Source organism: Copadichromis virginalis, linkage group LG19 (assembly GCF_057382275.1).
Source record: "Copadichromis virginalis isolate Kocher_CV1m ecotype Utaka linkage group LG19, C_Virginalis_male_GT1.1, whole genome shotgun sequence".
Classification (NCBI taxonomy): Eukaryota; Metazoa; Chordata; class Actinopteri; order Cichliformes; family Cichlidae; genus Copadichromis; species Copadichromis virginalis.
The window spans coordinates 9,343,287-9,369,916 of NC_140636.1; the positions used below are offsets into that span (position 1 = coordinate 9,343,287).

General features: G+C 40.7%; 1 protein-coding gene across 1 annotated transcript in view; it reads left to right on the plus strand.

Moving 5' to 3' along the window:
* The window catches only part of kcnh5b (potassium voltage-gated channel, subfamily H (eag-related), member 5b), a 204,068-nt gene that overhangs the window by 89,317 nt on the left and 88,121 nt on the right, over positions 1 to 26,630 (plus strand). Inside the window, exons 9-11 of the mRNA XM_085442102.1 lie at positions 10,363 to 10,562; positions 15,731 to 15,790; positions 19,234 to 19,426. Of these exons, the coding sequence (XP_085298228.1) occupies positions 10,363 to 10,562; positions 15,731 to 15,790; positions 19,234 to 19,426 (453 nt within the window). The remainder of the gene's footprint in view (positions 1 to 10,362; positions 10,563 to 15,730; positions 15,791 to 19,233; positions 19,427 to 26,630) is intronic.

Genomic DNA, 26,630 nt, shown 5'->3' on the forward strand with positions numbered 1-26,630 from the left:
AAACCACAACACTCTTCTCAGCTTCACAACACCAGATGAAAAACATTAGCGCAGTAACAGTAAAAACAAGGCAAGAGTTCACTGATGCACATTGTTTGTATTTAGAATATGTTCTTGTTCAGAGGGATTTCCACGGTGTCTGCTCTTTTAAAGGAAGTACACGCAATTGTATTTTTGCCGCTGTTCCTAAAAATGTTTTACATTATACATCACTTAGTATTATAGTTTCATAGGTTACTACACAAACCTATGAAGCAATCCGGAAAAAAAAGACACTGGAAACATTTTAGTTTAAACCCTCAGGAGAGGAATTTTTAACAAGCTAGGTTTAATGAAAGTGTTGGGGAAATACAAATATAAAATATAATAATATTTCTTTTTTTCCTGATAGTGATTGTATGTTTTGATATGTAACGAGTACCGTACCATCGCTCAGTAAAGTAACCCTGCTGAGCATTCGGCTGACCCCAGGTTATTCATTTAATCATGATTTATGGGTGTGATTAAAGAACTAAATGTGGTGATTCATCTCTGAGCTTCATATGTGTCATTATCAGGTTTTCACCAGGATATCTTTTGCAGAGTGAGATGTAATTTAAAATTTCAGTTTCTGGAAACTTAAACTGTGATCTTCTGTAAAAAAACAACCCAAAACCATTTATTACACAGCAACATTTATCCAGCATCTGTGTTACTTTCTTTTACTGCCATAACTGCGACATTATCACAAACAGATTGCATGTAATTGCTACCTTGAGCACATTTAATTTCAAACCGATAGACTGATCAGTTTGCTCCCTCTTATTGCGATCTTCACACACTGAAGTTACTTTGAAGGTTGCAGCTGAGTGCGAGTGTTTGCAGTCATGGTCTGGGTCTTTTAAAGAAACCATTTAAAGGCAACAAGATTACAAGTTCATTGCACACATGGTCACTGTAATTTTGGTCGTGTTGTTGTCTCCAACTACTGTCCCTGTGTGACTGTAGCATTACAGGAAGAGGTGCTGCACCAGGACCCAATACTATATAAGATAAACAAGTATTAGTTGGATGAGTAATGGAAAGCTACTCTAGTAGTGATCACAGTTAAAGATGTAGAGTTAAGAGTAAGCACAATGGGCCTTAATAAGCTTAAACAGCAAGACACTACCTGCGAACAGGTTAATTTGAGCTGTAAGGAGGTCATTTTTCTTACCTGAGTAGAACTTAGCTAAGTGCTCCAGTACTGCTTACTTTAGCTCCATAACTAAAAAAAAAGAATTCCAAGTTATTTCTAATGAAGATGTTATTTCTACAGGATGTAAGTCTTCATTTTCTTTGAATTTGCCCTTATGTTCAGGAGGTTAGATTTTCTCTGAAACAAGGACATGTTTTTCTGTTTTTCTGTTTTTCTCCTGGATTTCTCGAGTGTAATCACTTTGGGGGTTTAGGTCTAAGGTGGAGACAGACATTTGTCACACATCAACCCTCCCACCAGCCGCCCGACTCACTCACTACAAAACCCATTAAAATGTTTGCACAGCAGTAAATAGTCTATTAGGTTGTCCTAATGAGAAGTAAACAATACATTCTAGTCAGGATTTATTTGGAGACAATCAGCCAGAATATTTTACTTACCCAGAAAGATCTAGATGCACAGTTGGTGCTCGTTAAAACACATTTATGCGGTGGTGTTACTCTTGAACCATCGTCCCCACTGAATTTTCTTTCGGTATGTATTTGCAACTTGAATCCAACAGCTGAGCTTCTGTTAAATCCATCATCTGACAACACACACACATCAATGTAGAGATTTTCTGTGATCAGTCAGTAAACGAAAACACTTTTTCCTGTGTATTTTTGCTGTTACTTAAATAAACATGGCAGCTAGCCAGTATGCGTTCTTCTAGATTTTTTCCCCTGCCATCATGTAATTATTTATTTGACACATGAATTCCAGCTGCAGGTTTGTCTAATATTACTCATCATAATTAATTCCAGTGAGAGCTCTGTTCGACATCAACAAAGACTCTAACTCACGATTCAATAAAATCAGAAATAACAAGCTGTTAGCTTGTAGTAAAAACTTGCTATTCATTTTCCCCCATGGGTCTGTGAAGCAATAGCGATGCTGCAGCATTGTCAAAATTGATTACAGATATGTCTGAAACTAAAAAGGCAATTTATCTCATTTTCTTTGTGAAAATGACCACAAATCATTTAAAAATAAAGGACTCTGGCAGATGGGAGCTCATTTCCACTTTGCCTATTTGGGTCACATACAGTGAACACCATACCTACTGTGAAGCATGGGGGTGGAAACATCATGCTATGGGGCTGTTTTTCTGCCAAGGGGACAGGACGACTGATCCGTGTTAAGGACAGAATGAATGGGGCCATGTATCGTGAGATTTTGAGCCAAAACCTCCTTCCATCGGTGAGAACTTTGAAGATGAAACGAGGCTGGGTCTTCCAACATGACAATGATCCAAAACACACCGCCCGGGCAACAAAGGAGTGGCTCCGTAAGAAGCATTTGAAAGTCCTGGAGTGGCCTAGCCAGTCTCCAGACCTCAACCCCATAGAAAATCTGTGGCGGGAGTTGAAAGTCCGTGTTGCTCGGCGACAGCCCCAAAACATCACTGCTCTCGAGAAGATCTGCATGGAGGAATGGGCCAAAATACCAGCTACTGTGTGTGCAAACCTGGTAAAGACCTATAGTAAACGTTGGACCTCTGTTATTGCCAACAAAGGTTATGTTACAAAGTATTGAGTTGTATTTTTGTTATTGACCAAATACTTATTTTCCACCCTGATTTACGAATAAATTCTTTACAAATCCTACCATGTGGATTCATGGATTTTTTTTTCACATTCTGTCTCTCACAGTTGAAGTGTACCTCTGGTGCAAATTACTGACCTCTGTCATCATTTTAGGTGGGGGAACTTGCACAATCGGTGGCTGACTAAATACTTTTTTGCTCCACTGTAGGTTGTCAGGTCTGTGTGTGTGTCAATATTTTCAATACTGGAATTTATGGGTAGTATCAGCTTTTCACTGTAAAAGCTTTTATAACTATAATATATTTATTCCTCATATATTAAAGCACTCTTCTCACTGATTGCATGTTAATTTATTTGACTGTTTGACTACCATTGCATGGACTACATCCTAACTGAAAATGCACGTACAAAAGAAGCAGCAGTCTTCTCATCTTTCATCTTTAAGACAGCAAAAATTTTTGAGACAGTAAATTATTTGATTATATTGACTGAAAGTTGTATGTGCTTGTTAATTTATATTTACACTTTAAACAAATAAAAATCTGAATTTAATTTTTTTAATTTAAAAAAAACAATGAACCTTTTTTTCTAAAGGCCTTCTGTCTATTTTGGCTGCTCCCTTTAGGGGGTGCCTTATCAAATGATTTGCCTCTGTCTAACCCTATCCCTAGCATTCTTGTGTTACAATAACTCTCTGCACGTCCTCCTTCAGTACTTCCATGAATCTTCTCTGTGGTCTTTCTCTTTTCCTACTTCCTGGCAGCTTATCTTCGACATCCTTTGTCCAGTATATGTATAATCCCTCTTCTGCACATGTCCAAACTGTCTCAACCTTCTAACTTTGGATCCAAATTGCTCAATGTGAGAGTTGTCTCTCTACTCATACTCATTTCTAATTTTTCCCATCCTGGTCACTCCAGATATTGACCCGATACTTGACATGATCCAACCCGTCAGCTTGCAGCTTGCACCACCTTGCAGTCTCCTATTTCTTTAAGATTGCACCTTCGGCATAAGATATAGTCCACTTGTGTACACTTCTCTCTTACCTCCTGCATTTCTTTCTTAGCAACATACCTACCCATAAACTCCTCATCATCATTGTTCCCTTAACCTACAAACCCACTAAAGTTTACTCCAATCACCAAGTCCTTACGCTCACCTGGAAACTCCTGTCTTTCCTTCTCTCTCACTACCTGCTAATATATCTTCCCCCTATCTTCTTCCATTGTTTTTGACCAACAGTAGCACAGTTTCCATCAGCACCCTGTTGGCCAACTTCATCAGGTTGCTGTTTTTAACCTGGGCCCATATAGATCCAATACGGAAATCTCATTTTTTATGATCCATATGTTTGATTTGGCCAGATTGTACTTCCCCGTTTATCCCACTCAGGAACCGACACTAGGAGTACATCAGGTTTTGACTCTGGCTTGACTTGGTTTTTAAAGTAAATATACAGGAATAATGTAGTAGTAATTTAATATAGAAAGTAATATCTTACCCTCAAACAGTTAACTTGGAATTCACTGTTTATTTATGAAGTTAAACTTATAAATAATCATACACTTTGATTGTGTGTGTGTCTTTTATGCTTCTACAGTATATCCTTGCATTTGTGTGGGTACTTCTGTTTGTGTGCAGGCCACCTTATCACAGGGTTTTTTCTGTGTGTCTGGGCTGTAGGCGTTAACACAGACTGACAGATTTTTGTCCCTCACACTCATTCAGTCTGACAAATCATCCTAAACTCCTCTGGCAGATTACTTAAAAAATAGAAATAGAAAATATATGAACACAGAGGTTGGATTGCTGAAAAAAGTAATGTAAATGGGGGGCTTTTTATGTTTCTTTGTACATTTGTAATTTTAATACTCATATGGAAATATCTACATATCCAACGTTGTCTCATTTGAATGATTCACTTTAATGATAAAAAAGTCATGACAAAAGACAAGTTTTTTTTAAGAAAAATCTTATCAAGTGAGAGGTGATGTTGATATCCTTTGTTTCACAAAAGCAACAGGTAATGATTAGAGGCTATTCAGTAGAAAACAAAACAGGAAGTAATATACTTTTACTAAAGGCAAAAGCTATTTGAGTAAATTTAGCAAGACAAGCTGAACTGACAGATCTGTCCACACTGTTTGCCTGATGGGGTTCAGAGTATGCTATTATAAAATACTGCTGCTGATATGACATCAGTGCAGGGGATTGTTTATTAAGTCCAGTTTTCTTCTTTGTGTCACAGTGGTTTTAGAAACAAACTTCCTGAAAAGATTCCTACCAGCTGATCAGAGCCTCACTTTTGACAGCATCTTGTCTTCTCTTCCCTGGGGTGCTTCGGCATTTATTAAATATTAGCAAATCTACTACTTTCTATCACCCCCAAAACTCGCCACCCCTGTTTCTGTATCCACCAGATGGGAAAACACAGACAGATTTAAATAAATAGAGCCATAGGGGACAGGTCAGATTTTAAATGCAGTATTGAGATGACAGCTTCAACCGTAGCCTGACTACATGGATTAACTGTCTAAATTCACGTGAGACCAGAAAAGTGTTTCTGGAAGCTGATACAGAACGATGCATGATCAGCAATCCATCAGTAACAGGTTTCTGTGATTCCAGGGCTTTGTTGGTTACTTCTGTATTTATTTATTTACTCTCCTACTGAGATCAGATACTTCTGTATGAATATATTTTCTCCAAAATACATATACTGTGCAAAAAAACTGCAGGTACACTTTAATCAGATAAGTAGAGGAAGGGGTTGTTAATCAGTATCAGCTACTTTCTGTTAATGAAATAAACAATAAGTGCACTAGAGGAGCAACAATGAGACAAACCCTAAAACAGGAATGGTTTTACAGGTGGAGGCCACTGACATTTTTACGCTCCTGGTTTTTCACTAGGTTCCATTTGGCTAGGGTCATTGTCACTACTGGTAGCATTAGGAGATACCTAGACTCTACAATGGTTGCATAGATACTCCAATTCTCCAGGTTGGCACATCAATGCGTGCCCTTTCCAAAAGGCTTGTTGTGTCTCCCAGCACAGTTCCAAGAGTGTGGAGTGTGGAGATTCCAGGAATTAATTCAGTTCAATTATTTATATAGCGCCAAATCACAACAACAGTTGCCTCAGGGTGTTTTATATTGTAAGGTAGACCCTACGATGACACATACAGACAAAAACCCAACAATCGTATGGTGACAGTGGGAAGGAAAAACTCCCTTTTAACAGGAAGAAACCTTCAACAAAACCAGGCTCAGGCAGGGCGGCCATCTGCTGCAGGAGGCCCTTAACTCACCTGCAGGGATGGTACCTGCTCCTTTGTGGAACAGAATGAGCATTGCCACTGCCCTAAAAAATGAACTTCAGCAGGCTACTGTAGGAATGTCTCAGAACAACTGAAACAGACTTCATGAGGGTGGCCTGACATCCTCTAGTGGAACCATGCACGGTCCAGCACTGTGGAGCCCGATTGGCATTTGCTGTGGAATACCAGAAATGGCAGGTCCACTCCTTGTCCACCATCTGTGCTCTTCACGGATGAGAGTACGTTCACCCTGAGCACATGTGACAGATGGGAAATGGTCTGGAGAAGCCGTGGAGAATGCTATGCTGCGGTTTGGTGGTGGGTCATTGATGGTCTGGTGGGACGTAGCCATGGAGGGAAACACAGACTTCAACAGGCTGTGCAATAGGACCCTGACTGCCGTTAGTTATATGGATGAAACCTTGGGTCCAAGGATTTCATCCTGTCCTGGAACACCTCTGGGATATGTTTTGCTCCGTTCAACGTCACCAGGTTGTATCTCAGACTGTCCACGAGCTCTGTGATGCTCTGGTTCAGATCTGGTGGAGATCCTTCAGTTTACCATTTATCATCTCATTTGGAGTTCTCATGTATGCAAACTAATGAGTGCTATTTTGAGTTGCTGCAAGGAAATTTTGGCAAAATAGATGGAGTCAGCCAAGTTTTCAGGGAAATGATTCATCGACAGAACTCTTAAAACTTTGTGTCAAGATTTTTATACACTAGTTTATAAATATGGTGCAAATATTATTTAACAGCATGATTCCAGTTCTTGACTTTCTTTGACTGACTCAATTGTGGTGAGTTTCAAAAGGTTGATTTCCACAGGCCAAACTCAAGCCATGGCAGGTTGTATAAGCTATGGAAATGTGCTTAAGTCAACACAGACTTTGACTGTTATAGAAATGCAAAGGAGAAAGTACCGAAATTGTAAACTCAACATATTTAAACTGTTTTGTTAACACTATAAGTTCAAGTGCTTATCTTAAAGACTCCTGAATATCTTGCTTTTGTACCTTTGGAGGCTCAATTCTTTGGCAGTCTGTTTTAATTTGAGCCCTGTTATTTGTCTCGAGCTTCCTTGACAACCAGTATTCCAAAGTGCTGATAGCCAGACCTCATTTACACCTGATGAATGCTACTAATTAGCTTTTCATCCCAAATAGTTTTTGTACTGTGGTTACTTACTGTGGTGACACAGATTTCTTCTGCAGCTTCTCTTCATACCCATCCACACATCCACATGTCACTACTTTAGATAAAATAAAATTGGCTAGAAATTGATATCCCAAGGTTGAATTAACCTTCAAACCATTGCCTTTCTGTGTTCTGAGGTGACACTTACCTCCCTATGGGCTATCAAGTCAGCCAATTAGAAATCTTGGGTTTGGGGGGCAGAGAGCTGTGAGTCTGAACCTTAAGTTCCAGGCCAGATGTGCTGTTGGAATTCTTCCTGAATTGCTGACGGGGTCCTGGAAAGGTTTTGTAGGCTGGGAGGCAGCAGACTTTGAAGGACTTATCTCACCACTGACATGCAACACCTTTATGTGTGTGAATGTCCTGCTTTTATTCTTTGTTTTGTCTCTCTTTCAGACACACTCTTTTCTTTTTGTGTCTCTGTAGACTTGCTTCTGTGAGATAAACTGTCCGAGGAAAAGAAAGCACACATACACACTTTGTTTTTGTCATGTTTCTGGTTCACTTTCTTTGTTTTTTTAATTTACTATTTTTACACTACCTCATACAGCATCCATATAGAGAGTTTATCTTGAATGCACAGTTGCTGCAAGAAAATCCAACATTTGCCTCTTTGATCCTTCTTTACAAACTACCCCTTTGTACTGTACATTCATTCTGCCCCAGCCTTGCATTCTCACACATCATGTCGTCAGATTCCCTCCACCTCCTGCAAACCACAAGATTTTTCAGAAGTCTTCCAAATTATTGTTTCTTTTTTCTTTCCTTTGTCACTTGTATTGTCTGGGAGGAGGCAAAAAACTATTTTGAGTGAGGTCTCTATGGAAACAGTAAAGTACAAGCAGGATAGTGAGGAGGCTGAGCAGTGACGCATGATGGCTTTAAATTTCAAAGGTGAGAAACACTCTTGAACACCAGGAGACATTATATAATATACATCTAACACTGATCTCTAAGTTTGTCTGACTTTTGTAAGTGGCTTTAGATGATTACTCAAACCTGCACCCCTCTAAGCCACTGTCACAAACATCTGTTTGTATTTGGCTAATAAAAAGTCAGTTTTTGGTGATTACCCATCTGCTTCAAATAATGCCAAGTTAATGTTGTTTTTGAAGTCTTTCAAGTCATGCAGCTCTCTCCTACAAGTGTATACTCATCTGAAGATATTTGGTAACTGGACTGGTTCTTATGTAGCAGTTTTCTGCTCTACCATGGCATTCAACGTGCTTTATACAACACGCCTCCTTTCATCTACCCACCCAAGAACTTTTTCCTGTGCTTAAGTGCATTCTGTCTAACATTCACCCTGCGATCAATGCATCAGAGAACAGCGTGGGGTGATTATCTTACCTAAAGATATTTGGCGTGCTGACACTATGAACGCGTTCGTTTATCTACATCGTTCATCTAAACAGTAACTGCAGCCATGAGAGTACCTATCTTAGCATTACACAGAGTTTTATATGGAAAATGTGCACGTATCAGATTGCTTAAAACAGGTGGGGAGAAGTTAGAGTTTAAATTTAACTCTCCCTTCTTTGGCGCTTTGGCTAGTCCCAGCTTCTCAGCGCTCTGTCTCTCTGCCCTGGCGACCTGCACCTAGAAGGCGGAAGGTTCCCCTTCCTCACATCTCTTCCCTGATAACTTGTTCTTCTAATGACCGTGAGAGTAATTCTGGCTGAGACTGGATACTGTTTTTATCTCACAGGGTCTGGATGACCGACCTTATCATAGGACTTGGTGTCCCTTCACCTTGAAGCTTCTACACTGTCGCGATTTCTAACTAAACACTGTCTAGACATCTAAATTCTTAAGCTGTTATTCAGTATAATACCTAACACAAACCAAAGCCAAACACAAACCTCTTTGGTTTTCAGCCACTCTAAGTCATCTTTGCCTTTTTCATCTTAGACAACAGGACTTTTCCTGTTGAAGTTTTTCCATTTGTCCATCGCATCGGACCCTTGGCAGAAGGGTCTTGTTACCAAAAGCTGTACCTACAGTCATGTGAAAAAGAAAGTTTTCCTGGGACTCTATGCAGTGTAACAAACTAAATATACCCTCTCTTCTTCCATAGAAAGTCAGAGGGTAAGTAGAAGCCATGTTCTGCTAATCAAATGCACCCAATTAAATGATCATCAGCTATTGGGATCACCTCTATAAAAGCAGAGATTTGGTGCTTTGCTAGTCTGGAGTATTCAGGAGTATTGGTATAAACGGTGCAGCACGGTGGCACGGTGGTTAGCACTGTTGCCGCACAGTAAGAAGGTCCTGAGTTCAATTCCACCATCAGGCCGGGGTCTTTCTGTGTGGAGTTTGCATGTTCTCCCCGTGTTTGCGTGGGTTCTCTCCGGGTACTCCGGCTTCCTCCCACTGTCCAAAGATATGCAGCTTGTGGGGATAGGTTAATTGGATAATCCAAATTGCCACTAGGTGTGAATGTGAGTGTGAATGGTTGTCTGTCCCTGTGTGTTAGCCCTGCGACAGACTGGCAACCTGTCCAGGTTGTACCCCGCCTTTCGCCCTATGACAGCTGGGATAGGCTCCAGCGCCCCCCGCGACCCTGAAAAGGATAAGCGGAAGCGAATGGATGGATGGGATGGTATAAACCCAATGCCTCAATCTTTCCAGCAAATTCACTGAAGGTCAGACTGTGCCATGCTCAGAGAAATTGCAAAAGACTCAGGATCTTCATCTCAAACTCCATGCTTCAGTTAGTGTAATACGTGCTAATGTTCATGACTGTACAAGTACGATTTGTTTGGAAGGTCTGCCAAGACTCTTTTATCTAGAAGGACCAGTTGCTTTAAATGTTGTGGTGGATTGGTGTAACTCATTGGGCACATAAACCAAATTAGTATTTATGTAGTGCTTTTCACTATTGGCTTCTTGCAAGGTGTACATTTATGGTTAGAAATTAAAACAAAGCAGGCTCCATTTCTTTTTAAAACATTCGATTTTTGGCTCGGTGTGTTGCAGTAAGCAGATATTTAGTTCAAGTCAAAATAATTGTTTTCATCAAATGTTTTTGAAATGAGCGCTTTATACATTTCATATTTCTTCTCCTACTTGCTTTCTAGCTCTGCTCTATGCCACCATCTTTGGAAATGTGACCACGATTTTCCAGCAGATGTATGCCAACACCAATCGCTACCATGAGATGCTCAACAATGTCAGGGATTTCCTGAAACTCTACCAAGTTCCCAAGGGTCTAAGTGAGAGGGTGATGGACTACATCGTCTCCACCTGGTCAATGACCAAAGGCATCGACACGGAAAAGGTGAGACTGAGACGCAACATGTCAGGTAAAGCTAATGTATTACTGATGTGCCATCTGTTTATGGAGATTTGGTATTTTGTGCTACAGTAATCATCCGGGCTGGAATTGAAAAAGCCAGACACCGTGTCGTTTATACAGATTACAAAGTATCAAGTGATGTGTCAGGAAGCAAAAGCTTGAGAGTGACGGTTTTATATTTAATAGTCATAGATGCTTATAACATCCAAAAACAGTACATTTAAGAGCATTTACCCATATATGTCTCAAAATTAGCTGCTGTATCAGTGTTCTCAAAGAGTCTTAAAGTAAATCAATCAATAAATAAAAATCTACATAACTTTTTTTTCAGAGCAAAGAGAAAACATCTTAAAATACACACAAGTGTTCTTTTCAGTATTATGTGCCGTAATGAAAGTGAATATAAATGAGTTTTAACCTAATTTACACAAACATATAGTGTCAGGAAACTTAACAAAAAAAAGACTCTTAATTTTTCCCCCCAAAATGTATGAAATTTGGGAATGTACATATTAAAGGCTATTGTCTCATTTTGTTTCAGACATCTGCACTTTGGTGAAGATTATATACATTAAATTTAAGTTCTATTCGTGTATTTTATTTCGAGAGTGTGTACGTTACACATAGCTAGGAAACTAGCTATGTGTATAAATGACTGAAATGCACCCAGTATGATGCAATATGGCAGCGCTGTTATAACAGTTAGTTATGGCATGGTAATTTATGGAATATGCTGTGAACCTAACTAAGATTACGTAGCAGTAGCAGTAATGTGAGTGACTTTCCTTAAGTGAAAGCTTTAAGCCTTAGCCCGATGCTTAACTAGCCAAATTAAGGCTTTCTGATTGAAGGCTAAAAGCGGCGTTGTCACCAAGTAAATAGAATATTGATTATATTTTTGTGTATTGCTGCAGCTTTTTCAAGCATTAACTAGGTGCCTTTGGCAACACCTTAGTGGGAAACAATGGTAATATGACTGATCCATATGTGCACAAAGAATAGACACTTTTTTTGTGCTACCGAAGTTCCCTTGCTTTCATTCAAAATCTGTTAATCGTTAAACAACTTCAACATTATAATGGCTACAAGCTCACATTGAGGCCTGTGGGGCACTATCAGCCACTGAGACAGTAGACAAATGAATATTTCATACTTTAAGGCTGCCTGTTTATTTAAGGCAGCTGAACATTACATTATAATTGTACATAATAACCTCACAAATGATAGATTAAATAAATAGGTTTTTGATAGATGCTTGTGCATTCGTAAAGTCTTATATGTTGAATTGAACTGAGTATGTCATCTGTTCAAAGCCTCTCCCAGTCAGTGCTGTTCTCCATGCCTGTCTTACTGTACATGATGTTATTAGCACAAACACTTTAAAGGTGATAATTTAGGACTTCAACAATAACACAGCAGCAATGTAGTTAAACATCTTACAGTTAATTTTGAATGAATGAGCTACAAAAAACAAACAAATATCTGTCTCCTGTTTTTTGTGTCACATATGAAAGAAGCATCAATATCTGATGAGATATTAATTTGGCTGCGGTGTGTAGTATTTTGTGGTTTTTGGTGCAGTTGTCTTGTTTTGTGGGGTTGCTTTTTTTCAGCAGGAGATTAATATCTCTAACAAGTGGATTTGTTCACATTTACACGTCTTAAATTTTAAGTGAGATGTGCGTTTTGAGTTTCGACACTATCTACATATAAGGCAGCCTTTTTGTTTTGCAGTATTTTGTGTGGTGTGTTTTTCTATGTTTTAGCAAAAGGGGAACAAAAGTGTTTCAGTCAACCTCATATGATTTGTTTTAACTTTCACATGGTCTTACTGAGGTGATGTGAAGTGAAACATGCATACTTTTTTTGGTAATGTGCTGGAAAAGCTTGAAATGGACCTTAAAGTGCTTAAAAATGCTTGAGTTTGACTCTGAAAAAGGTGTATGAACCCTGCATTTTACACCTGTGTGTGTTTGTGTGTGTGGCATTAATAACCGTTATGTGTGGAACTTCAGGAAGCAGTTGCTTGTAAATGTGAGGTGGACATCACATTTCTGACTTTTGGAGTACCATTGAATCCTGGTACCTCATGAGCCCCTCTGTAGTCCTATCTATGTTCCTAACACACATACACCAATACAGATGTTGGTGCTTACCCACACACATTACCTCCTAACTGCACCTTAAAACTGTGGGTTCCACTCTTCCTCACTGTCATTATCATCAAGTTGACTACCCTGAGCGAGTGCATGGTCTTCACAGGGCTAGAGAACATGCAAATATGTGCATGCTTATATTATGGCACAAGATTCTTATCTGAAATTCCATTCTCTACTCAGCTGACCTGTCAAATGTATAAATATGATTGTAGAGCTTGTATAAAACATTTTTTATATGTGATTTAGATATTTTATTTTCTTTATACAAAGTTTCCTCAAGATCGGTCTTCTCATCTAGGAGGAAATAAGGAACACACATACATAAAATCTTCACATTATGACGATTACCCATAGAAAAGTGGTCCAAAGGCATAATGTTTCATGATGATATTTCAGCACACTACCACAATACCTGTATACTTTGTGCATATATCAGAGTTAGCTAATCACCCCACATCATTTACCATTAAATACATATTAAATAATAAATAATATTTAGAACAGAACTGTTCCAAATGCCAGATATATACTAGATGAAAAGCTCTCTTTTCCAAGTACTAAAATTGTACCAAATAGACATTAAGCCTTGGTTGCTAATTAACCAAATACATACATGTATACATACATATATGTATATATTGCATTTTGCAATAATATTGTTTGAACCTCCATTTTTGAGACTTTGAGATTTGAAATTTCCCCAGTTTGATTTAACTTTGAGGATATTAGACAGATTAGCTGTCTTTTGTTTATTTTTATGTTCTTTATTAAATATGGAATAATATTAAAGCCTGTTGTTTTTTTTGTTTTTTTGGCTGAACTGGAGACTGGCACATTATAAACTCATGATCCAAGATAAGCCTCATGTAATCTTCTTATTATTTATTTCCTGTTTTCAAGTTTTGTCCATGCCTTCTTTCTCTGCCCATTTAGTTTACTTTCCCAGTAACGTTATTTTCAGTTTAGCCTCTTCTTCATCAGTCCCAGATAATTATACACTTTTGAAGAGACATAAGGCTAGTTTTGCTCCTGCTCTCTGGATAAATACCTCACTGTCAGAGCTGAGACCAATTAGTAGATAAGTTTGTCACTTTGGGAGCCGTTATATGGTTCATAGTCAGCTCTTTATATGAGTACACACCCAAAAACACCAGTGTTTCCCAAAGGCTTCTTGATACTGTATGATCCACATTAAATGGAGCAAACAAAAGACTTTTATATGTCTTTTTTCTCTTAAGTTTCCCCCCCTCCTCAATTTTGTTCATAAGTAAGATGGCAGCATTTATGGAGGATGATATTTTGTTTTCTTTGATTTTGCTAAGTACTTCATTTATTGGGACAGATTTTAAAAAGTGTGTAATGAGTTACACTAAACGGTTATCATTAACAGTCTGCCTTTGCTGCAGTTGTTTTCACTGCGAGGTAATGAATGCAACTAAACAAACTGGAATATAAAATCTGTCACTCATACACAGACGGGAAGTTTCTGAAAAATCAGGTTTCAAAACAAATAAGCTTTCACTTTGAAGTTGAGGTTTTTGATCTTCTCTGACAGCATCTGCTTTCTGCTGAAGTGTTCTTGAGCAAGAAAGCCTCTGGTCTTTTTCTGCAACTGACTTACTGACCCAAGTCAATCACACTACAAATACACTGCCCAGGATGAAAATAAGATAGGGCTGATGGAGCAGCTGTGGGTCAGGTGGTAGTCAGTGGGTGTCTGCCAACTGGAGTGTTGTTGGATTGATCCCTAGCACCAACAGCCCTGTGCTCAAGTATCCTTGGGCAATATACTGAACCAGGATGCATCTGTGTGAATGTCAGATAAAGCATTTTGTGTGTAATTGGGTGAATGAAACTTGTAGTAGAAAGTGCTTTGAGTGCTCAAACTGAGTAGAAAGGCTCTATATAAGAAAAAGCCCATTTACCATTTAGCTTCTGTTTGCAGCAACAATGTTCAATAAACTCAATGCACATATATTGTTCTTTCACCTTGCACAGACACCTCATGTTTGTCATAATCTAAAACACTGCATTGAGCGTTGAAATATTTATCTTCCAAATCCCTTCCTCAGCCACATGGCATCAATGAGAAGTTTTTTAAAAGGAACCTTGTTACGCTTCTCTCATATCCTCATATTGTTGAACAATCAGATAAAATGGGCTTTCTAATAATGAGGCCAACAAATGTAGTATTCTTCGTGAGCCAAAACCTCAGAGGGAATACTTCAGTGATACGGTCATCTGCTCCAGGCACAACACACCTATGACATCCAGGTGATGCCACTACTGCCCACAGCTCACAAGAACTGGCTGCTGCCCCTAGAAGGCATACAGAAGTCGGCCAAGCACAGAAATAGTAGGTTTTTGGGCAGAGTGGCCTTAAAAGACAGGAGCTATTACAGATTGCTTAAGACAGAACATGAACTGGGGTGGTTGAGTAAAGACACACACAACAGAAATAAAGATATGTGTTTTTAAATTGTGAATCATGCAGAGTTAGTTAGGTGGTCTGAGAATAAAAACAGGAATGCAACAGGTCTCACTGCAAAAACAATAAGAAGGCAGAAAGCAAACATCACGCAGCTTAAATGATTTCCTATTGTCTTTAGGTTTGAATTTCAAACGTTCTTTTCTTAACACTTTGAATTACTTGACAATCCGACAGATGTAGTATGACAGAGGAAGGTGACGGCTACAGTGTAGCTGTCCCTGACCGCTGACCTCTTTTTAAAAATGTCTGTTGCCTAGCCTAGATGAACCAAAGCAAAGTAGCCCTGAATCTATCTCCCCAACAACATTTTCAAGACTTGGGAAATCCAGAGAACCCAAGTCGAATGAGGTTCATATAATCTCAGGGTCTACTTGGGATTCTCCTACTAGCTGGATGCCTGGTATCCATCCAGAGAAGGTCACCAAGGAAGCCGTTGGACAACAGGAAGGTGCTGTTAGTCTAAACTACCACGTCACCCTCTCATGTTTCTTGTGTTACAGGTCTTATCCATCTGTCCCAAGGACATGCGGGCCGACATCTGTGTCCATCTCAACAGGAAGGTATGCAGTTATTTTCATATATCCATACATCAGTTCTGTTACAATGCTTAATTGAGTTATGAAAGATGCGATAATGTGTGTCTCAAGGTAGTGAAAAATAAGCTCCTGCTATGATATGTAACCGTATGTGTCTGAGTGAGTCTCTTTAATAGCTGCACTTTAGCAGACCTTTCAATATGGTTGGCAACAAAGTTGAGATTAGAGAGGCGTGTGCACACTGCTGAGAGAGGACAGAGTCTTTTTCTTGCTGGGGCTTAGCATAAACTTGGAGTCAAGGCTTTGGCACAGCTTTAAGTCAAACACCTGCAGCAATTACACACTTGTTCTTATAATGTTTTCCCTCATTCCAGAAAAATCAGCTGCTAGTGACAACTATCATGTCTTATGTCAGATGGGAAGTAAGACATGATGTTTCTGTGGCATAGCATGGCATACCTTTCAGTTCTTTAGTTCAATTTTGATTCAGTTTTATTTATACAGCACCAAATCAGTACAACATTTGCCTCAAAGTGCCTTGTACCATAAAGTAAAGACTCTATGGTACTAAAAGAGAAATTGATGACTGGCTGCCTCGACCGGTTGGGGGTAAAGGAAAGAGAGAAAGGCATAGGGAATAGAAATAAAATTTCTGTTTTGTTTTTGTTCCGATAAAGAAAGTTTGTCTCCACTTATCATTGTATATCTCCAGGATAGTTCACTAGTGCCTGAATAGAAGCATGGCTGCTGGTTTGTATATTCAAATATATCTGTGGGTCATATACAAAGCAGCGAAAGATGTTATGCTTTTTTGACTATACAGCATCAGCATCGGGAGCTTTTGTTCTATAACTGAGTGAAGGTTAATTGTGCTCAGAGTCTTTTAGATATCACTTAACATGCAATGATATTGTTCTCAAAACTCTAGGAGATGTCAAATGCTAAAGTGGCGTGATCAGAGGACACCTTCAGTTGGGTAATTGTGCTGTGTGACAACCGTCTCCAATGACAGTTAGTCAGAAGTTACTAAAATTAGTCTTGTCATGCAGTGCGGCTGATTTTCAGTGTCTCTTCTGAAATAAAGCTCACGCACTACATTCGTTTCAAATACATCTAATTTTTCAGGGATGTTTGACTATGATAAAAGATTGTGAAACAGGACAAGAAGACATTCTGTTTAATTGTAAGAGGAAATTAAAGCTGGATGTCATTTAGGAGTTTCAAAGGAAGAAGATATTGTGCTTTGGTTTTATTTCACAAAAGAAGTGGAATTAGTTGTTTTTTTAAAAAAACAACAAGATTTTTGTTTACTTTTACCAGTATTTCATGTCCTGTCCTGTCCATTAAGTTGCTTTTCCCCCCACAAAGATTGGGTTAAGATGCAAATACATTTTTAATTAAGCCCCACATTTTTTTCAAAGTGATTAACAAAATAGGATACTTGAGGGTGCATGGGAGTTTGCCCAACCAGTCTACATGTGTTTTGTGGACTTGGAGAAGGCATTCGACCGTGTCCCTCGGGGTGTCCTGTGGGAGGTGTTGCGGGAATATGGGGTGTCTGGCCCATTGCTACGGGCCATTCGATCCCTATACAACCGTTGCAAGAGCTTGGTTCGCATTGCCGGCAATAAGTCGGACTCGTTCCCGGTGGGTGATGGGCTTCGCCAGGGCTGCCCTTTGTCTCCGGTTCTGTTCATAATTTTTATGGACAGGATTTCTAGGCGCAGCCAAGTGGCAGAGGGCTTTCGCTTTGGTGGCCTCAGAATCTCATCTCTGATTTTTGCAGATGTTGTGGTTCTGTTGGCTTCATCGGGTGAGGGCCTCCAGCTCGCACTGGAACGGTTCGCAGCCGAGTGTGAAGCAGCGGGAATGAGGATCAGCACCTCCAAATCTGAGGCCATGGTTCTCAGCCGGAAAAGGGTGGAGTGCCCACTCCGGGTCGGGGATGAGTTCCTGCCACAAGTGGAGGAGTTCAAGTATCTCGGGGTCTTGTTCGCGAGTGATGGGAGAAGGGAGCCGGAGATGGACAGACGGATTGGGGCTGCAGCTGCAGTAATGCGGACGCTGCACTGGTTCGTCGTGGTGAAGAGGGAGCTGAGTGTAAAAGCGAAGCTCTCAATTTACCGGTCGATCTACGTCCCTACCCTCACCTATGGCCACGAGCTGTGGGTAGTGACCGAAAGAACGAGATCGCGGATACAAGCGGCAGAAATGAGCTTCCTCCGAAGGGTGGCTGGCCTCTCCCTTAGAGATAGGGTGAGAGGTTCGGCCATCCGGGAGGGGCTCAGAGTAGAGCAGCTGCTGCTCCACATCGAAAGGAGCCAGCTGAGGTGGTTCGGGCATCTGACAAGGATGCCCCCTGGGCGAGGTGTTCCAGGCATGTCCCACCGGGAGGAGGCCCCGGGGCAGACCCAGGACACGCTGGAGAGATTATATCTCTCGGCTTGCCTGGGAACGCCTTGGTATTCCCCCGGATAAGCTGGAGGAGGTGGCTGGGGAGAGGGAGGTCTGGGCCTCTTTGCTTAGGCTGCTGCCCCCGCGACCCGGCCCCGGACAAAGCGGATGAAGATGGATGGATGGACGGATGGATTAACAAAAAGAAAACAGGAAAAATCTGAACCTCTCCTTTTTTCTTCCCTTTCAGTTTTAATATGAAGCAGCTGATGTGAACACTTTAACAGTGCCACACTAGATACATTTCAGGTGTTGTATCCCTTAAACCCCAACCACTTCATGCACTCACATTATGCTGCAATTTGCTGACGGTGTGCTGCCTGCTGTCCTGGCAAAACAAGACTCCAAGAGCGAAACCACAAAGACGCGACACTGAAGTTTGAGAGATGTGCTTCTGAGTGATTATTTCAGATGGAGGCTTACATTTCTGCTTGAGGGCTTCAGGTGATTGACAAGGAGCACTGATATAAAAACACTCAGCACAAACCAAATAAAATCTTCCCCTGGTACTCTGATGGATTATCTCACCGGGTGGAAGCGGTTTCATTTTCTCAAGGATATCAGAAAATGTGTACTTCTGCAGATAGTAAAACGAGGAAGCAACGAAATCTAAAGTGTTCTTGTCCACTTATGAGATGAGAACTTTTTTTTTTGCAAAGAAAGCCCTCCAAGCCTGCTGTAGTGTGTCTGTGTTCCTCGAGCGTCAGCAATCCAAAGGCGTTGAAAGAAAAACTTGCTTTAAAATTTGGTCTAAAAACTGTCATCAGTGCTGAAAAGAAACAGGAAAGCCGGCAGTAGTAGTGTGATGCTTTGGGCAGTGTTCCACTGGGAAACCTTGGGTCCTGCCATCCATGTGGATGTCACATTGACACGTACCACCTACCTAAGCGTTGTTGCAGACCATGTACACCCTATTCCCTGATGGCTGTGGCCTCTTTCAGCAGTATAATGCACCACATCCTGTCTGGTCATTTTTTCCCAGTCTAACTCTTCAATCTGATTCTCTTATTCAGGTGTTCAACGAACATCCAGCATTCAGGTTAGCTAGTGATGGCTGCCTGCGCTCACTGGCAGTCGAGTTTCAGACCACCCACTGCGCTCCAGGAGACCTGATCTTTCACGCCGGGGAGAGCGTTGACACCCTCTGTTTCGTGGTGTCGGGGTCACTGGAGGTCATCCAGGACGACGAAGTCATTGCCATCTTAGGTACGTGATCACTGAATTAGTTTGATTCTGACAGGTTTGAAAATTGAACTTAACTCTAGTATTTGGACTGCTGGTCAAAACAATTGCAAAGCATCACCTTTTCTTTTCTGACCTTTAAGCAACAAACATATTCACGTAGTCATCATTTGGATGTAATGCCATGTTTGGAAAGTAGAAATTCTTAAATTAGATATCATTGTGCAACAACAACAAAAAAGTCTTTCTCAAAATGTCGACTGAGGTAAGGAGATTGGCATGTTCAAAGATTGCTGCACATGCACAATAAATATTGAATTTGTCAGTTATCCATAAAGCAATTATTAAAATGAAAACAAACATGAAATATGTGCCTTGGGAAAAGGGACACATTCATGAGAAGAGTTCATGAGAAGCCAGCAGGTGAAGTCAGGAAGAAAATTTAATAAAACACTTAAACTACTTTAACATCTGAAAATACAAAAACATCATTTTGTGTATTTCTTTTTTTTTTTTTTTTCTCGCCTGTCCCATTTGGTTCTTTAGCCATCAGAATTGTTGTCTGAAGACCAACAAGGATACCCAATGGATTTACTTTGCCAAATGGATCATCGTGGCATTGCCGTATTGGTCCATTTGGTCGATCTTTGTTTTTATTATTTATTATATTTTATTTTCAGATGTTACAGACGGGACAGACATGAGTGAGGGATAGGAAAGGGAGAAAGAAAGAGGAAGGAAAGGAAAAACAGAAGGGGAGAGGGACAGTGAGAAAGGGGGGGAGAAAAAAAATAAAAATCTCCTGGATCACCTGTTGAGAGAAGAATAGAAAACAAGCAAAAAAAGACAAAAAAAAAAAAGAAACAAAGCAACATACTAAACACAACACCATCGCATTAATCTAGCTAAGTGTAAAAGTTTGTGTATTTCAGGCAGCCAGTGAGAAGGTCAGCCAGGTGACAGGTGGATTTGTTAAATAGTTTGATCTCAAGATTCTTTCTTCTTTTTGACCCTTGAGATCTGAGCAGATTTCACAACACAACAGGTTATGCAAACCTTTCCAAGTACACAAGATAAACAATTGGACCTGCTGTTTTTATATTTGACTTTTAAACTTGCAAACAAGAGAAAGTGAATGTGTGGGCACACTTCAGAGAGGAGCCACTTTAATAGATATGTTCAGTCACATCAGCAAGTTGACGTCAGTTTGGACTTTCAAGTGTTAAACCCAAACAGTGCGTCTCTTATCTGCTGCTGTACATATCGCTCTCTGCTGCCTTGTACTGTATAATATTTATGAGGTGGGGAAGAAAGAGAGAAGAAAGGGAAAATGCTTTTTATTGAGGTGTGCACAGATAGCACTGATGCTCAAGGCATCCAGTGAAAGGCGCTTTCTCATAATCATCAGCGGGCCCCAAATGAGCGTTTACCAACAGCGAATAACAAGAACAAATGATTATTAGTATGAAGAATGAGTGCAAAGCTGCACAGCAAAAGATCATCTGGTGCGTGTGCAGAGGCTTAGATGAAGTAGCACGTGCACAAACATGCACATCCACAAAAATCGCTGTTATGATCTCAGTGATGGAGACGCTAGTATGTAAAGGGCGAGAGTGTGACATTGGTGTGATGGTTATTTTCCTATTATTAGGATAATGTTTTCTGTGCTTCCTGTTTTGAGACAGACTTGTTTAGATGAACGCGAGTCCTAAAACTCAGATCTGTGTGCAAAGTACAGAAAGTTCTGAACATGAGCAGAAATAAGCTGAAACACTTCTGAGCTGTTAAATTACATTTGGGGAAAAAGTTCACCAGAATGCAAGAAATAATGTGCCGATTGCTTGAACTTTCCTGAGGTGGACCCAGCTTCTCTGTTTAAAGAAAATTTAATGGCTGATGTTAATTCCTGCAGTGACTGTCCGGCATTATTTTACTTTTCCATCTCAGCCTGGGATACTTGGACATGTCTTCTTTCATAAACATTGAAACAACCTAAAAAAGTAAAACTTTTCACAGCATCCATTGGTTAACAGCTGCTTTTGCTAGGCAGCAGGAGAGGTTTTTATGTTTTTGGTGTACTGTTCAGTGTAGGCAGAGCATGTTTCAAACTTTAGAACAAATAGACTGTTCAGCAGAACTCTGAGCCCTGTGGTATGAATCAGGTTCAACACACCCAGGGTATCGTTCTACCAGCTGAACTGACACACCCTGACTCAGGAGATCAGGAGAAGTGGGCACAAGCAACTAATTATCAACTTGCTAAGTTAACCCAGCTGTTTTACAAAGGAAGAGTAAACTATAAGATTAGAATGCAAGTAACTGGGCTTCTGCTGATAAATTAGAGGTGCAAGAGCGCTGTACAGTATCTTTGTGTTTACAGTGATGTAAATGTTTTGGTCAGTAAGAATGGAAAAGAGCTGATATATTAATAAAGTGTGGCCTGTTTGAAGGCAGGAAGAAAACTGTGTGAATTAAAAAAATAAAAGCTTTATTGTTAAGACATGGGAGACATTTAAATTCATCTTCAAATTTCCATAAGATAGTTTTCGTTTTTACGTGTTGCTCTCACCATACAAGGACGCCCAACTTTGTTAACGCAACAACATGAATGAGGCAACACTTTTATTTTCAGCCACAAGGTTTTAAAAATCAAGCAATAAAGTTGCATTTAGGACTCTGTATTTATTACTGATTTTCATTCAGGAAAACAAAGACTTGAGACACTATTTAAAAATTTTAGCTCCTCCTAACTGTCTGATTTGTCAGTAAGCAGACACATTACCACTTCTACAACTGCTAGAGAAGTGTGTCTACATAAGTAGCTGTGCAACAAGATAGAAACTACAGTCCGCAACGGGCAACGTGAGAAGAAGAAAACATCAACTCCTCTGAACTTCTCTAATGTAGCTGCATTTCCAGGTGAACAACAGGATTGGTGAGCGCTGCTCCACGAACTATCATCTGTGAATTGATTGAGAAGCAACCCAGGCTGAGAACTTCCAGTTAAAAGAGGATTCACAAAGACTTATGCAGGCCATTGAAAATCTGCTAGCTGAAAGAGCAACTACGTGAAGCAGCCTGAAGGAGAAGAAGGTGACAATAGACAAACTCAGTAAACAAACTCACAACATTCTACAAAGACAAACTCTTTACACTGTGTGCAAAGAAGAAAGCTGAAAATGGAAAGAAGGAATTGTTGGAAGTCCAGACAACACTGGTAGAGGAGAAGATGGAAGTAATGGGAATTAAGACAGAAATAGCAGACACTGAACTTACAGAGAGAGTGTAAAAAAGCCCTTGTAGCAGCCCTTGGCATCAAGAACGACAGAAGAGTCTCTAACGGGTGCAGCCATTTATTTCCTCACCACACACGGCTCATTCTCTGGACGTTGAGCACCGTGAAAACTCAGTCCGCTTGCCAAGGGTGCAAAACTCCGGTAAACACTTAAACACTTCGGCCCGTTTCTCATGGGGTGCTGCTAGCTTGCATGACACACATGTCTAGCTAAAAAATAGCACATGGATGTAAGTAACGTAAATAAAGAATAAAAGGGTTTTCAGATAGCTCACAATACAAACGCAGCAACATACCTTACATTAGAAACACACTTATCATACTTATCAAAGTATTATCGTAACTTACATGGACTTTGTACAACTTATTCCTGCCGCGACAGACTGCTCTATACGCGTTACGGGGCATGCCTCTGATCACATCTGTCCTTAGTGCGACTGCGCATACAGTTCCGACAACCCCCGCAAGGATGACTTATGGTACAGATCAGCGGTTCATTACACTCCCACCAATCATGCTATGATTTACAAACTAGCTAATCATACATGATTTGAACAACAACAAAATGAGACCACTTCAACCAATATACAGGTGTACAAACATCATAGAGCAGGTGCCACCTGGACTGTTACATTGTTTATGTCAGTATGTCAGTTCCTCTCAGATAATAACATGGTTGTTATTATTCTCTTTCAACAAGAACCACCAGTTTTTGAATAGGCCGCTCGATGATGGGGGGCTTGAAAGCACGGTCCTGTTTCTTGGTCTGACTTTGGACTCCTACTTGAACTTTGACCCGACGGACTAAACCATCATCGCCTTCGATAGTTTCAACGATACGCCCCAGTTGCCACTGACACCTTGGTAACATATCTTCCTTGATGATAACAATGTCATTCACTTTTAGATTACGGCGGGTTTTATGCCACTTCTGTCTTGTGGAGACATTCATGAGGTATTCTCTTTTCCACCTACCCCAGAACTGCTCAGTTAAGTATTGTACTCTACGCCACCTCTTCGCTGCATACAAGTCTTCTCTCACAAATTTCCCAGGTGGTGGTAGAGCAACTTTGGACTTCATCAGTATAAGATGGTTCGGAGTAAGAGGTTCAGGTGCCTTTGGGTCACAGATACTGCCCACAGTCAAGGGGCGGCTATTTACAAATAGCCATGGCCTCATAAAACAAAGTTCTAAGAGAGGCATCGTCTAGTCTTCCTGCACACTGAGCAGTAGTGGCATTTAGCACATTACGAATGGTCCTAATTTGGCGTTCCCAGATGCCACCAGCATGACTTGCAGAAGGAGCATTGAAAACAAACTCACACTGTTTGTCTGCCAGGAAAGCCTCCAGTGCCTGCATGTCACATTGTTTGAGAGCCTCTCTGAACTCATTTCTGGCTCCTACAAAGTTTGTGCCTTGGTCACAGCGGAGTTGGCAAACAGCTCCTCTGAGGCTGATGAAGCATCTAAGGGCATTGATGAATGCATCTGTTGATAGGTCTTCTAGCATCTCGATATGAACAGCACGTGAAGACAGGCATGTAAAGATAAGCCCATACCTTTTGTACTCCTTACGGCCCCGCTTGATGGAAAATGGACCAAAGCAATCCATACCAGAGTACAAGAAAGGAGCGGAGGCTTCAGTCCTTTCTTTCGGGAGCTCTGCCATGCGTTGCTCCTCGGTGGGGCGCCGAAGTTTTCGACATTGCACACATTTATGTATTAACTTGGCAACTGCTGGGGCGCTATGGAGCCGCGGACCAAGATGGCAGCATAAAGTGGTTGCTCCGTGTAACCTGCATTAAAAACCCAGAACAACCCAAAACTAGAAACTTAACTGCTATTGGAAAATGTCAAAAACGACTAATCTCAAGGACTGTGATATTTTCACCCGAAAACGCGGTTCCCAAAAACCAGTTAAAACCGATATTTTGGCAACGCCTGAAAACAGCGAGGGAGCTGCTAGCGCTAGTAGCATGGGTGACCTTAGCACGGTGTTAGCTGAACTTCGGTCGTTGCGCTCCGAGTTTAGTGTATTCGGAACTAAACTGGACAGCATAGATGACCGTATGGGCGAAATGACGAAGTCAGTTGCTGCTTTGGAGACAAACATGATGGAGGTAAAGCAAAATGTTGCTGCAAATGCCACACGACTGGAGGAAGCTGAAAATAGAATAATGTCGGCAGAGGAGCTCCTGGGAAAGAGCGTGGCCGATCTCAGCAATGCCATGAAGCGGATATCCTACCTGGAGGCAAAAACCGACGACCTGGAGAACCGGGGCCGGAGGAAGAACCTGCGGCTATTTGGCCTCCGAGAGGGCGCCGAGGGTCAGCGGCCAATGCTGGAGTTTATAAGGGAGATGTTACCGCGCTGGCTTGAGACCGACAGATCGTTCGTTATTGAGAGGGCTCACCGCACCCTAGCATCTCCAAAGCCAAACCAACACAGAGCTGTCCTTATCCGATTCCTGAACTTCCAAGATCGGGAGTTTGTTTTCCGCTCCACAAAACACAGTAACATCGAGCACGACGGAAACAAACTCTTTTTTTCCCAAGATTTCTCAGCTGAGACCATCCGGCAGCGAACAGAGTTCAACGCGATCAGAAAAGTGTTTGCTGACGAAGGGGTGTTCCGCGGTTTTCAATATAATCCATGCAAGATGAGAATCCTCCACGATGGGAAGATGCGCCTGTTTTCATCTCCAAAGGAGGCCAAGGATTTCCACCATAGACACACTGGACAGGACTAACTGTAGCGGTGAGCGTTTCACTCCCTGAACTGCAGAATCAGCTGCTCATAACTAATAGACAAGCTGTAAAAATCTGTATTTTCACTCAGTTATGATATTTGGCTTTTTGCTACTCATTGACATGCCATGTTATTGGGCACAGGAAGTTTTATTTTCTTTTTTATAGCTTGAAACTTTTCCATTACGTTTTAATAACGCCACTGCAAACGTAATTTTTTGTTTGTTTGTTTTTCCTTTTTCTCTCTTTCTCCCTCTTGAACACAACAATGTTACCTACTTTGGTTAAACTTTTACCTTTTCAAGTGGGATTCTGTAAGTTAAAAAAGGACACTGCCATGGAATTATTCTAATCTAGTGGCTAGTCTGATATGTTAACACATATGGGTTTGTTATGTTTATGTTATGTTTGAATATGGTGTATGCATGGTTGACGGACACCACTGTTGCTTTAGTTGGGCTGGGTTCTTATAGTCCAGCTATTCCCCTTTGTAGTGGAATAGCACAGCCCCGTAGTTTACTACTCTGAGTAAGGGAAGGGGGGGGGGGGGGGGGGGGGACTTTAAGTGTTATGGGTCAATGCCAGGGTTTTTTTTCTCTATTTGTTTCTCTGTTTTATTTTATTCAAAGTTTACTTGTCACTTTTGTTTACTCAACATCAGCATCACGTGTTGTTATCTTAATATTACAGAATGAAAACTCCAAGTATGGACCAACTAAACACCCGCAATATCTCTGACATAAAAGTCACTAGTTGGAATGTCCGGGGTCTGAGGAAACTACTCAAACTGAAACAGGTTATAAGCAGGATCAAGCAATTGAAATCAAAAATAGTTTTTCTTCAAGAAACACATCTGACAGACTGTGAACTAAAGTCTGTGAGGAACAGATGGCCTGGCCAGGTGATCCACGCATCATACAATAACTATGCGAGAGGTGTAATTATTTTGATTCATAGAAGCATACCATTCCAAATGACGAAAATAATAAAAGACCCTGCTGGTAGGTACGTAATCACTCAGGGTACCATCCTTTCTATTACTTTAAACTTGGTGAGTCTCTATGGCCCAAATGAAAATAAGCCCAAATTTTTTGAAGATCTGTTTCTCACTGTATCTGCTTTGCAAGGACTGTATATAATTGGAGGAGACTTTAACTGTACTCTCAATCCGAGTATGGATCGCT